We start from the raw sequence: 13,712 nt of genomic DNA, 5'->3' as shown, positions 1-13,712 counted from the left end.
TTAAAATCGTAAATTCGTGATTTGAAAGTTGAAATAATGAACTCGTGCAGTTGAAATCGTAAATTCATAAAGTTGAAGTTGTGAATTCATGAAGTTAAAATCGTAAATTCGTGAGTTCCGTAAGTTGAAAACGTGAGTAGATATGACACTTTTATCGGCTTATTGTTTACAGAAAATCAGAGTATTCCCAAATGGGCTTTTTGTGTCCAGCCAGCAATGTCAAGCTATGAGCTGAAATGATCATTCTCAGTTCGTTTCTTCGGCAGAATACCAGTGTTTTTCTAGCAGACAACCTTAACCAGCGCACACATGGTTTGAACCTCTCAGAATCCCAACATATAGAAAATGTGAGATATGAGCTAAAATGATCATTTACATTTCGATTTTGGGCTTAACACCGGGAAAATATTCCAAACGGACATACACCTTCACCAGCGGTACACGATCAGACCCCTAACCCATCCAACCATATGGGGTTCTGCGGAATTGACGCTGAGCCTAAAAGGGGCCAGCGGGAATTGGCGAGATTTGAGCTGAAATGACCGTCTATACTACAATTTTCGGCTTAAAGTCGGAAATATCTCTAAAATATTCCCAAATGTCACGTGGGTTGGCTACCATGATTAAGTTGTACAACTTATTTGTTAGCCATTGAAAAGATAATGTATATAGGACTTCCAAAAAAAAAAAACAGAGCGGGCGCTGTGGTGCAGTCGTAACACTGACTTGACTGTCTACGAATCAATGGGTCGCAAGTTAGATCCCCCGCTAACTTAACATACTAATGACTGAACAGAACATACAGCTTTAGAGAATGAATGGATAAAAACATACGAACATAACGCAACAGCAGATAATATTAAACGGAATACACATAAATTACACATACATGGACAGACATAGCGGAAATACACAGAAATACATATATATAAACAGACGTAACAGAAATACACAACATGGACAGACTTAACAACAATACATATTATAAACGGAAACACACAGAAATACACATGCATGGACATACGAAACGGAAATACACAAATGCACAACATGGACAGACTTTAACGGAAATACACAGGAAGACACATACATGGATGTACATATACTTAACGGAAAAACACAGGAATACACAACATGTCTAGACGTAACGGAAATACACAAGATTATTCTTAACAGAAATACACATATTTAACGGAAATACACATGAATGCACAGCATAGAAAGACTTAACAGAAATATACAGGGATACACATACATGGACAACCTGAACAGATATGCAAATACTTAACAGAAATACACAACATGGCTAGACGTAACGGAAATACACAAGAATAGGCATATATATGGACAACCTTAACAAAAATACACGTACTTAACGGAAATACACAACATGAACAGACTTAACGGAAATACACAAGAATACACATATATGGACAACCTTAACAAAAATACACACGCTTAACGGAAATACACAACAATGACAGACTTAACGAAAATACACAGAAATACACAACAAACAAACGAAAAAACACAGGAATACAATACATGGACAACCTCAACACATATACACATACATAACGGAAATACACATATATGGACATACTAAACAGAAATGGTCATACAATAACCCGTAAAAAACTAAACGGAATAGGAAATATAAGATGACTTAACGCAAATTGGAAATATGCATATAAGTAAGTGACTTAGTAAAGAAACTTTTTCTAAGAAAAAAAAGAAACTGTACAAAAAAGAAACTGTACATAAAGTGGAGTCATAACGGATATACTATTCTTGCATGTCAGACAGGATTTTCTTGCATCTCAGACAGGATTATCTACCGTTTACACCGGTGCTAGAAAACTCTGTCTTACACCCCCATGTAAGACAAATCGCGTGCTTTAAATGACTTCATTGACGCGCGCCTTTTATGAATGAATCGCGTTCTTAGTATGACGTCATTTTTCCGTTATGAATGAAGTTTGTATGTTCATACGCTACTATAAGAAAAAAGTGCGTAATGAGAATATCAGTTTTCGTGATTTCTGTATCGAAAATAATTGATATTTAATATGCAAGAAAAAGAATCAAACACCGGCTGTCGGTACCGACGAGAATATCTAGCTCTCGGGTAACTGTTTGGCGGAAACTCGGCATAGCCTCGTTACCGCCGTAAACAGTTACCCTCAAGCTAGATATTCCGGTCTGTACTGGCAACCGGTGTAAGATTCTTATAATCTACCGTTTACACCGGTACTAGAAAACCCTGTCTTACACCCCCCATGTAAGACAAGTCGCGTGTTTTAAATGACGTCATTGACGCGCGCCTTTTATGAATGAATCGCGTTCTTAGGATGACGTCATTTTTCCGTTATGAATGAAGTTGTATGTTCATACGCTACTACAAGAAAAAGTGCGTAATGAGAATATCAGTTTTCATAATATCTGTTCCGAAAATAATTAACATGTTATATGCAAGAAAAAGAATCAAACACCGGCTGTTGGTACAGACGGGATTCATATCTAGCTCTCGGGTAACTGTTTAGCGGAAACTCAGCAGAGCCTCGTTACCGCTGTAAACAGTTACCCGAGAGCTAGATATTCCGGTCTGTACCGGCAGCCGGTGTAAGATTATTATAGTCCTTAAATGCGCATGTAAACATCCATAGATGTACATGCAAAGTACACCAAACCGGAATAAGAAAAGAAACTTATATTCTGTCACATAGAATACTCTTTCAGTATAATCGAACAAAGATGTGGGCGTATTTTATTCTTGCATATCAGACCGGATTATCTGCCGTTTACACCGGTGCTAGAAAACTCTGTCTTACACCCCCCCCCCCCCCCATGTAAGACAAGTCGCGTGCTTTAAATGACGTCATTGACGCGCGCCTTTTATGAATGAATCGCGTTCTTAGGATGACGTCATTTTTCCGTTATGAATGAAGTTGTAAGTTCATACGCTACTATAAGAAAAAAGTGCGTAATGAAAGTATCAGTTTTCATAATTTCTGTTCCGAAAATAATTACATGTAATATGCAAGAAAAAGAATCAAACACCGGCTGTTGGTACAGACGGGATATTCTAGCTCTCTGGTAACTGTTTAGCGGAAACTCGACAGAGCCTCGTTACCGCCGTAAACAGTTACCCTCGAGCTAGATATTCCGGTCTGTACCGGCAGCCGGTGTAAGATTCTTATATTCTGCCACATAGAATACACTTTTGGTTGTTGTTTTTTGCTGTCACCTACAACCAGATGCGTGCATAATGTATTTTACAACAAAATTCATTAATATACATGTCTATGCATGATCATGGCAGAGAGGTATTGGTTTTAGACAGACTTATAAAAGAAATTTCCCATCCATCAAACTTGGACGAGTCAAAAGAAATACCGTCAATAGACGTTCTATTGATCAGTGGTTCTACTAACGATAACTGATAAATAATGGTATATATGCAAATTTGATAATGTAAATAAACCAGTCTTACTGAGTATAAAATATTATCTTAATTTCATATAGATGATAAATTTTATTTTATATTTTCTAAAATTTTAATTAATTTATTGTCCAATTAAATAAAAGAACTAATTTTTAGTGTTTTTTTTTATAAAAATTTTTACCTCCCTTTAATAAACCCATATAATAATTTGGTTATAAAATAACAACATATGAAATCCATGTATTCGACCGATTTTCTGTAATGGAGATGGGATTTGACCATATGTGCTAATTTGTATGGTCAGTTGATTCTATTAGCAGTAGCTAAGTGCATATTTGACTCATTTGCCTGACAAAAATTAATATAAAATATAATTATGCACATAAAATATAACATTTCACCAACAATATGTAAACTTAAGGGTAATTGTATTATATGGGTACGTGATATTTATTTTGTCGTTATCATTCATCAGCATTCTTTCGCATCTATCGGTTTAAATCCGTCATACGTTTCGGAACAACTCCGATATTATTCATAAAATCATAATACATTTTATTCGAAGTTTGACCGAAAAAGCCAAGAAGATGCGATTACAAGCCCCGCTGCCCTTTATCTCTCCCCCCCCCCCACCCACGTTAAGCAAGTTATTTCAATAAGCCCAATAAGTTTTAAGCCCCTTGAAAATAGACACATTTGCTTTTATATGTCACAAATATTGTTTTGTTTTTATTTTTGTTACTCTGCCGATTGTTTTACAATTTCACCTCTGTTCACTTCTGAAATAAACTCTTGAGCGATCTGTATTTGTTTCGTTTCAACTCTTCGTACAAGAAAAGCATTGATGCAAAGCATCAAAGGGCGTCCAAGCAAGAAATGTAGAAAGTGAAGATGAACTAGTAGACATATGATGACACGATATTCTTATAAACTGTTCAATGGTTAATTGGTTTTTACCAGAATGAACAGACGATAGACATTGTTCATTATGAACTTTGCTTGGCATGCTAGAGATTAGAATATTACTTGTTATTTCTTTATGATCGTGATTATTAATAACAACGGATATACATGTATACAATCATTCATACTCATGATCAACACGACACTTGTGGAATTGTCGCTTATTATGTTATCGCTATTAGCGAAGACCCCCTCTTAAGGTATCTGTTCACACTTAGTAAAAATATGATACTGGTTATATTACCATGTTGATCACGTTGACACATCTAATATGTTTATATGTTTTGGCAGTGCTCTTTCGATGTATGCGACTTTATCGAAGAAAGTTACAGGAAGATTGGTCATCTAGAGAAGCAACAGATTGGTCAGTTACGTCTAAAATATCGTCTACGTGTTGTACAAAACATCGAGGACCATACCATGAAGAATATCTTGAGAAGCGTGTCAGAAAAGACGATGATTAAGGGGAAAGAATTGGAAGACTTTTATATGTTATTCAAAGTAAATAAATCAAATCTTATTGAGTGATCCATGCAAATTAAGTGTATTGTATATGAAATTTACCTCTGAAATTATTACAAACATCAAGTGAAGTAATTAACATGATAAACTCTGCAAAGGGTAACAAAGAAATATTCAGATTTTAAATGAAAATCGACTTATGAAGCAGGTCATTATACACAAAAAATGAGATTATTTTGAAAAAAACAGGATGAGGGGAAGACCTGAAAATTTGCATCAATTGGTACATAAGTTTTCGAAAAATATAATTAATGTTTAAATAATGGATTGAATGCATTTTAGATGTTTTACAATTGAAAAAGTAGCGCTGAACATCCAGTTATGTGTTGTAAAGGTAGCAAAATGTAAATAACTTACTACATATACTTCATTATAATTGTACCAAATGCCAACAGAACTAGAGATGCAAAAGATAGTTCATGTAATGTATTTAGCAAATGAGTATATTTTTGGAAACTGTAATAAAATACCAAAAAGAATCAGTTTTTGAGAACTAAAAATGATAGCATTTATGAGGCATAATGGGTCTTTAAAATGTTCTTATATACCATGCATTGTTTCTAAATATAGGAGGAGTATTTGACGTCATTTTACTGGAGAACCAATCAGCAACCAGCAGACTTGGCAGACAAGTTAGACCCTTCTCGACCTTATTACGAGATTTACAAAGTGGACTATGACCAGTTTAAGACGATGTTTCTATCACTATCACCGTGGGTCAAAGGTCAAAGGGGCGGAGTCTTGGCACTGAGAGGATTTAGGGTAATGTATCTAGTATCTATATGATGCTTTATCACACTGCCTGTAACACATGACATTTATTTTATTGTTGTGGTGCAAAAAATGTATACAGATCAGTTCAGATGTTATCTTTTTTGTCAATAACTTTACAAATACTTTGAAATTTTCAATAGGATAAAGTGTAGAAACGTGTAATTCTAGTGAGTAACACATAAATAGCTTGTTTGTGGTGTGGGGAAATCAGTATTTTTCACAGAAAATGAAATCATGTGTTTGAACAATCAGATATTCTTCAGATATTACATGTACTAAAAAAATTATTATTAGACCAGGAAACATTCATTGTTTTGGTTCTTCGGTAGAATGAGCGGGTTCTTCACTTAACCTTAACATAGTTACAGCAAAACTGAAACATTGATGGTTTTTTTATTGATTTTCTGCCCATGCAAAGTCACAAAAAAGTCACATGGTATATAGGCACTGTGATATTGCAGTAAAAGCAACAAAAATATATCTCTAACAAAAATGGTATGATAATTAAACATATTTTGAAATATAGATCGACAGCTTGTGTTTAAATGAAAGAATTACAAATATTAGTGAATTCAGAATTTATTTTGGGCATCTTGTTGAGAAATTTATAAATTTATACAATATTTATATACATGCCTGGAACTTGTTTCTGATAGGGTTCGAACCCACATGACCGGGATTCCTGGTCTGGCATGTTCATTACTTTGCCATGCCAACATATTGTAGTCCTAAGTATAGTAAAATTATGTTTTATTGATATAATTATGGCTTAAGTTTGTTTGGCTGTTTTTGTTGAAATGGAATGAAGGGCATTATCAGTGTTTAATAATATTATACAATTTAATTACAATACATAGACAGAAATGAAGACAACATGATAAACTTTTTGTTTGTAGACCTCATGTGTAAGATGTGTAAAGCTGATTACACACAGAAATTGAAACTTTTATATGCGCTTCACCAGCCCCCGGCTTTGTTGGAGACTGATGACATGAACGAGGAAACTATAGCCTCACCAAAGTCAGGTAAATCTTCACCGACTTATTAAGTTTGTGCCAAAATCTTGCAAACATTAACCTTTATCATTACTGTTTAAGTTGTGCCATTGGGACAAGACCTTCATGTAGACCAGACTGAACTTGACCTTTATTCATAAATGGCCTTGACCTTCGAGGTCAAATATCTAAATTTTGCTTGGTTTTTGCTATAAGTGGCTATAACTTTGTTTTTCTTTAATGGATTGTCTTCAAATTTTAACATAATAATCTTTTTGGGATATACCTTCATTTTAACCAGAAAGACCTTGACCTTCACTCATAAATGACCTATAAGGTCAAATTATTGATTTTCTTTGCTTTAACTTGCAGGTCATGTTATATTCATGATATATATATGTTAAATAAGTAGAGGTTTTGATGCTATTTAAAGCATCAAGTCGCCAGGTAGAAAACTAATTTAATGATCATATAGGAAAATATCAGTTTAATGGTCCATGTATAAAAAAAGATGAACAATATGTTGAGTAACTGTTTATTCATAATAAAACATCATATCTGATACAAACTTGCATAGCAATATTGTAAAGAAACTGTTATCATTATCAAATAAGCAAGTAATAACACTTAGTTTATCATGAATAAAACAGATAACTAAAGAAAACAATAAAAGTAAAGAATTAACAAACATATGTGACTCTTTAGCATGAATTTATTTTGTGATGTTCTACCTAAACTAAATTATTATATTCTTTATTTGATGTTTTTGTCCGATATTTGACGGAAAGGGCCCAAAGAAGGGAAAGGTTTTGCAAATTTATTTTTTTATCTGTAAAAAAAGAGTTCACAGACTTTCTAATGATATAAAATATTAAACTGTTAAATGAAAAATAACGTTATATGCAATTATATGCGAAAGCCTGAAAGCTGTAGTGCTCAAAGATAACATGTATGACTTGAATAAGATTTAATTGAAATCGCATTAAAATCAATAAAAATATATGTCTAAGTCTTACAAGTTTGAGAAAAATTAAAAATATTTAGTTAGCAGGGCGCCGCCATTTTGAAAATCTTTAGCCTGGTTCTATTTTTGAGCTACCTTTAGATTACAGAAGGCTTTTGCAAAACATTTAACAAAAGCATCTTCACAATTCAGACTGTTGCTTGCAGTCGTCAAAGTATTTTAACCTAAATTACACTTCCAGTAGAAGTATGATGTAGAAAATCAGTAAATAAGTATTATTATCATCTTTAAGAACTAAAGTTACTATAATCAACATAAAAAGTTACTTTAAATGATATATTGATTTTGATAAACCATCACATTTAATGAGGAATAAACAACAACTCTGATTAGAGATTAACAAAAATGACGGACAATCTGCGATCGCAACTTTCGGCCCTTTCCGTTAGTCCTCAAACACAATATTATGAATACACAGAACAATTTTTCAGCCTAACCTACGCTAAGAAAACTAAACAAATATAAATTCAATAGTTGGACGTGTTGATAATTTTGTCCCCAATATATTAAGTTTAAGTCCACCTTCGATAAGTAAATTCATAGATATAACAGTAAACAACATTATTTATGTATTCATAACAATGGTTGTTGAATTCGAAAGTACAAAATGCAATCTGTTGACATTACGTTGGCATATTTATATAAAGAATGGTTGTCACACATATTTTAAATTATAATTGAACCAAAACTAACTTTATTTTCCTTAGAATGTCAAATTTAACATTCGTTTTACATTATCGAATGTTACATTCTCTGTTTCTGCATACATCTGAAACCATGGGGATAGAACTACTTTCAATCCGTATTAACTCCGAGGTCATTCTGTTATAATAGACGAGGACATTCCGATTGGGACATTTCTCTTATTTTATTGAACGAGTTGAATGAAATCATTATGCGAGCCTCTGGCGAGCATGATATTATTTTAAACAACAAGTTGAATAAATGCAGTAATAAACCTACACAAATATAATTTTATTTTTATCTCATACCCAAAATAAAAAAAACTGCAAAAGAGCCATTTTCCATTGACACCCTTATTGTGTAACACCAACATTTAGCGAGTCTTTACTATGTGTTTGTATAACGCAAATGGCATCACATCAAAATATATGCACGACCATTCAGTACCATTTTTACAGAGTCACAAAAGCCGCACCTGTATGTAATAATGTGTGTGTGTGTGTGTGTGTGTGTCCGTGCGTGTGTGTGTGCGCGTGCATGTGTGTGTGTGTTTGAGATAAAGCAGACTTCTGGAAAAAATTTCATGAGCAATATGGTCCTCTTCATAACAGGCTCTCCACTCTCAATCAGATATCAAAGTCATTGAAGTTTGATTCATTCTTTCAACTTATCATGTGAAATGCTATTTCTACATAATATTGTGATAAAAGATGTAATGACAGGCCTTTATTTCGACACTTTAATCAGTTTGATAAACACAAGCAGTATATGATCACTGAAAACTAAAGTCGTCATACTTTTTTTTGGATCCCATTTTATTGGCAAGCCAGTAAGCCAGAAAGGAGCTTACATATATGGAAATTTGCTGCATTGTTTCTTGCCCTTTGTTGAAGGGAAAGCAGGTAACATTTTAATGCTTGTTGAGGTCTGTTTTCTTGTTCCATACATTGCCCTAAAATATTTAGGGCTGTTTCTTTATGTGACAGATTTTCATCAGTTACTATGGTTCTTATAAGTTTACTAAGTACTTGTTGTTGATCTTGATGTCTTTGTAGATGACGATAGATCTTGTATTGTAGGAAGTATAGGAAAGGTATAGAATCAACTACAACCCAGGCCATCCAAAAGTCTCCATACTGATTTCTGTGTATCATGTCATCTTGTGTAGATCTGAACATTTCATATCGTAGTTCACGAGGAACACAGTTGATCTCTTTATGTATGAATCTGACACAAAATGCTGTAATATGTTTGATACAGACCTCACTTTGCTCACTACATACCCTCATAAATTCTGCTGTTATTGCTCCTTGAGGCTTCTCCCAGCATCTACAGATAGGTTCAACAGGATAAGAGTAATATTGTTGTTCAGTGTGTCTCAGAATTAGTTCAGCTCTCTCCATATCTCCTGTACTGTAGAACACTGAAGCCAATTTAAGTCTACTAGATGTAATATCTGAGCTTAAACCAGCTGATAACCATACCAATGCTTGAGGTGACACTTGATTATTTTCACAAATGCTGGATGATGCTAGGATAGATCCATATGAGGTAAAAATAAAAGGTGCTAGAAACTTGAATGCAGCCTGTTGTAATCTATTACCATTATCACTGAAGGTCATTAGTTTACTAACAGATTGCTTCATTGTCATAATGTTTTTATTGTGTAAATAGTATAAAACAAGCATATGACATCTACTTATGTAGTTTGCAATGTCTAAATATCCGAAGGTCAAGACTTTTTCTTGTATTTCAAGAAAAGAAAGAAAATAGTAAACCCCACGTGGTACCATGTTCAGTTTAACTTGCAGCCTATGACCAAGATCATCAATATCAATACTAAATAACCATTGTCTATCAATCTGTATTAGTTCACAAATATTTTTTGAAAGTATATGTTTTGTATCAGCTGTAAATTGCCCTGCCATCAAATTATTTTCCGGTATAATGAAATGTGAACAACAGTCATTCTGTACACAACTGTGTAATTCCAATAAGCAGTATGTTAAACATGTAAATAAATTGTTATCTTTCCATACGCTTGTCTCTGTGTTTTGTATACAATGTAATAGAACTGTTTTACACATGAAACTTGATATATTGATTTCACCCTGAGGATTAAGGAAGGATTTAAGAATCATTTTCAATAAAACATAGCACCTTATTTGTGTTATATTTAGATTGAAGATAAGACACCTTTCTGCCAATGTTGTAGATATTCTCCATTCCAGATCAGGATACACACTGACTTTACTTCCAGTTGGAACAACAAAACACCCAGTACTGGCTGCAAATCTTCTCATGTCTTGTGTTGGCCATCTGCCAATTCCTTGTCTCCCTAACCAACCTGATGCTGATTGATGCCATGATTTACAAGGAAGAGCTAACACATTGTCTCTATCACATAATCCAGGTTGTCCTTGTATAGCATGTGATGGACCATGTTCTACAGCACCCTGAATGACACCCTTACATATTGTGTTTTTCAACAATATTCTTCCACTTCTATCAGATATATGGTGTTCATCAGGAATGACAGTGACAGAAAGAGGGTCATAAGGTTGGAGCAGTTGTAAGAAACAATAACCAGGGGAAGTGTTCTCATCCTGTATCATGAGATAGTTTTCCTTGCCATGTTCCAAGTCTGACCAGTCTTGTATTATATTTAAATCATGATGACAGGCTAGTACATCAAAGTCTGAATCAAGTCCTATAGTAGTTGTACCTTCAGTCTGGCTCCCTAGACAATATCCAGTCATGTTTGTATCAGTTAACCTGTAACTGATTTTATCCATAGTCTCTCTCAGCATGACATGTCTTCTCCTTCTCATCACCATTCTTTCATTGACACCAATGTCATGTAAAACCTCTGATAATGCCAATGATAGGTGTTCTCTGTAGTCAGGTTCTTGAAACATTCTGTAAAAAGGGAAAATCGTTTCCGTCAGCAGTCAAATTAATTTTGTCACATACTATTTCTTGTTACTTATCCTAGAACAGAACAGAACATGACATTATGGAAATAAGATACTAGAAAATAAGTTGGGGTACAAATAATTGCATTTGTTTTCTCTATTGGGTTGTGGTATTTTTCTTAAATTATGTAAATTTGAATATTTGTTTTAAGAATTTTGATATAAAAGAGTCACTAAAATTAAACTCATTTTCAAATACAGTCGGCATCGTACTTGCGGCCACCTTTATTAAGCGACATTTTTATTAAGCGGCCACATAAAATCCCTCCCGATGATTTTTACTATATAAATTAATTCCATTAAACGACGATTTTATATCGCGGCCAGCGGCCACTAAATGACGGCCCAAATGTACAAAATTCAGTGTTAAAGTATCTATTAAACGGCCGTGACAAACAATCGTCCCAACGGACATTCTCACCTGTGTAATTAGCGAGTAGGTTTGAACAAACAAATATTTTTCATGGTCATTGGTCTTAAAGTATCTATTAAACGGCCGTCAATTAGACCGTCACAAATAATTGTCGTTTAAAAACGAATTGAATAACAATTGCAATCGTTTTAAAATCGGAAAGAAAGAAACAGTTTCCGATAGTAATATTTATTGTGACATATTTTGTCAGAGCAATAACGTATCACAACACCGCATTGGCACAGTTTTGTCATGTGCTCAGAGTGACCTCCCTTCAAAAAAAAAAATCGTCGGAACGAGCGAAAAATGATATACCCAATGATACCGGATAAATTGAATGAGGAAATCGTGCAGGGAATTGAGTCTGAGTAAATAGCAAATGCCATCGTTTGTAGTCGAAATAAAATCGTGAAACGTAGTGGACCTAAACATTACAGAACCGAGCCTTTCATTGCTGATGGTGTAGGTGCTCATCTGATGCTTTATAAAAAAACATGTAGTACCCCATTAAATATGACACTTCGACAAAAAAAAAAAAAAAATAAAATAAAAATAATGATAAAACTTTAATTTTTTGAAATCGGGGTAGTGTGAAAACTAATTGCTGAAAAAATCAAGAAGTTTAAAACTCATTGCGATGATTTGAAAGTATGTTCAGCAGGAGATGTGTATGAACATATTAATAATATATGACAATATGCTTTGTTTCAAGGTCAAAATGACCTGTTAATAGTATTATGAGCGTAGATCACATTTGTACATAAGTTCTACTTAAAAAAAAACAAACACATATTGATGACTTTTTTAAACGAAATGCATAAATGTAATTATGAAACTGTAATACAAATAAATCATATTGTACAATTTTTGTTTTTATATTATATCTATGACTTGTAACATAAAAAAGTCTCAAATTTTCCAGAATTCTATTGAGAGACCACTTTATTAAGAGGCCACTTTTTGGCAGACCCTTGAGTGGTCTCTTAATACAATGTCGACTGTATTCATGTAACATTTTCTTACATAATTCATTTAATATAAATGTGAAATTCTGTACATAAAATAAAGTTTGAAACTTACTTTGCATGTTGGATTTAGTAATATTTCCTTAAAAATAGTCAGGAGAAAATTATTCTTTTCATTTGACAAGATAGGTGGAAAATTTGCTAATTTTACTTCCTCTTTCAGTTTTGAATGACAATTTTAAATGGAAATTTAATTTATGATATTTTGATTATATCCATTTAAGATTTTAAAACAACTTACTATATTTTAATACTTAATACATTATAATATAAAACCTTGCTATGTATTTTTCTATTTATTTGAAATACATAGTTCATTAAAAGATTTATGTTTATTTTTTTTTTTATTGATAAAATAAAGGAAGCCACATAAATAAGAAATCACAGAAATATTCCATGAAACACTTTCTTACATAATTCATTTTATATAAATTAGAAATTATGTATTAAGAATAAAGTGTGAAACTTACTTTGAATGTTGGCTTTAATAGTAGATAAATCAAGATAAATTGTTTCTTTCTGTTTGCCTAGAATTTTTACTTCCTCTTTTGGTTTTGAATGAAATTATGAAGGGAAATAACTCACTTCCTCTTCCTTACATTTGTTATGAGAGTTAATTGAATAATGTCCCTTTTAGATTTTATATGATAATCTAAGGCTTAATTTTGTACTAAATTATTTCTATTTAAATAATAAACAAAGTATTAAAATATCATATTATTTCAAAGAGAAACATAATTATATTATAATTTTAAGAATGAAATATCACCCACTGTGGGTGATATATTCTCTATTCAAACATTATGCAGATTTTCAAATTTGACAGGAAAAGTCATCAGCACTTTTTGTGTAATTCATAATGTGGGTAACATAGAACATTATTTTATCATGAT

General features: G+C 33.0%; 1 protein-coding gene across 1 annotated transcript; it reads right to left on the bottom strand.

The window, feature by feature from the left end:
• Positions 1-7,276: 7,276 nt before the first annotated feature.
• Positions 7,277-13,364, bottom strand: LOC132722181 (uncharacterized). Its single transcript, XM_060706630.1, has 2 exons — positions 13,290-13,364; positions 7,277-11,326 (listed from the first exon to the last, which is right to left on the bottom strand). The coding sequence occupies exon 2, from the start codon at positions 11,323-11,325 to the stop codon at positions 9,223-9,225; it is 2,103 nt and encodes a 700-aa protein (XP_060562613.1). The 5' UTR covers position 11,326; positions 13,290-13,364; the 3' UTR covers positions 7,277-9,222.
• Between the last annotated feature and the right edge of the window lie 348 nt (positions 13,365-13,712).

This window comes from Ruditapes philippinarum, unplaced genomic scaffold (genome assembly GCF_026571515.1).
Source record: "Ruditapes philippinarum isolate M1 unplaced genomic scaffold, ASM2657151v2 ctg1955_1_1_1_1, whole genome shotgun sequence".
Lineage (NCBI taxonomy): Eukaryota > Metazoa > Mollusca > Bivalvia > Venerida > Veneridae > Ruditapes > Ruditapes philippinarum.
This window is presented reverse-complemented; position numbering and strand designations above follow the sequence as displayed.

Coding starts and splice junctions, on each gene's coding strand:
- LOC132722181 (XM_060706630.1), bottom strand. CDS start 11,325: ATGTTTCAAGAACCTGACTACAGAGAACACCTATCATTGGCATTATCA.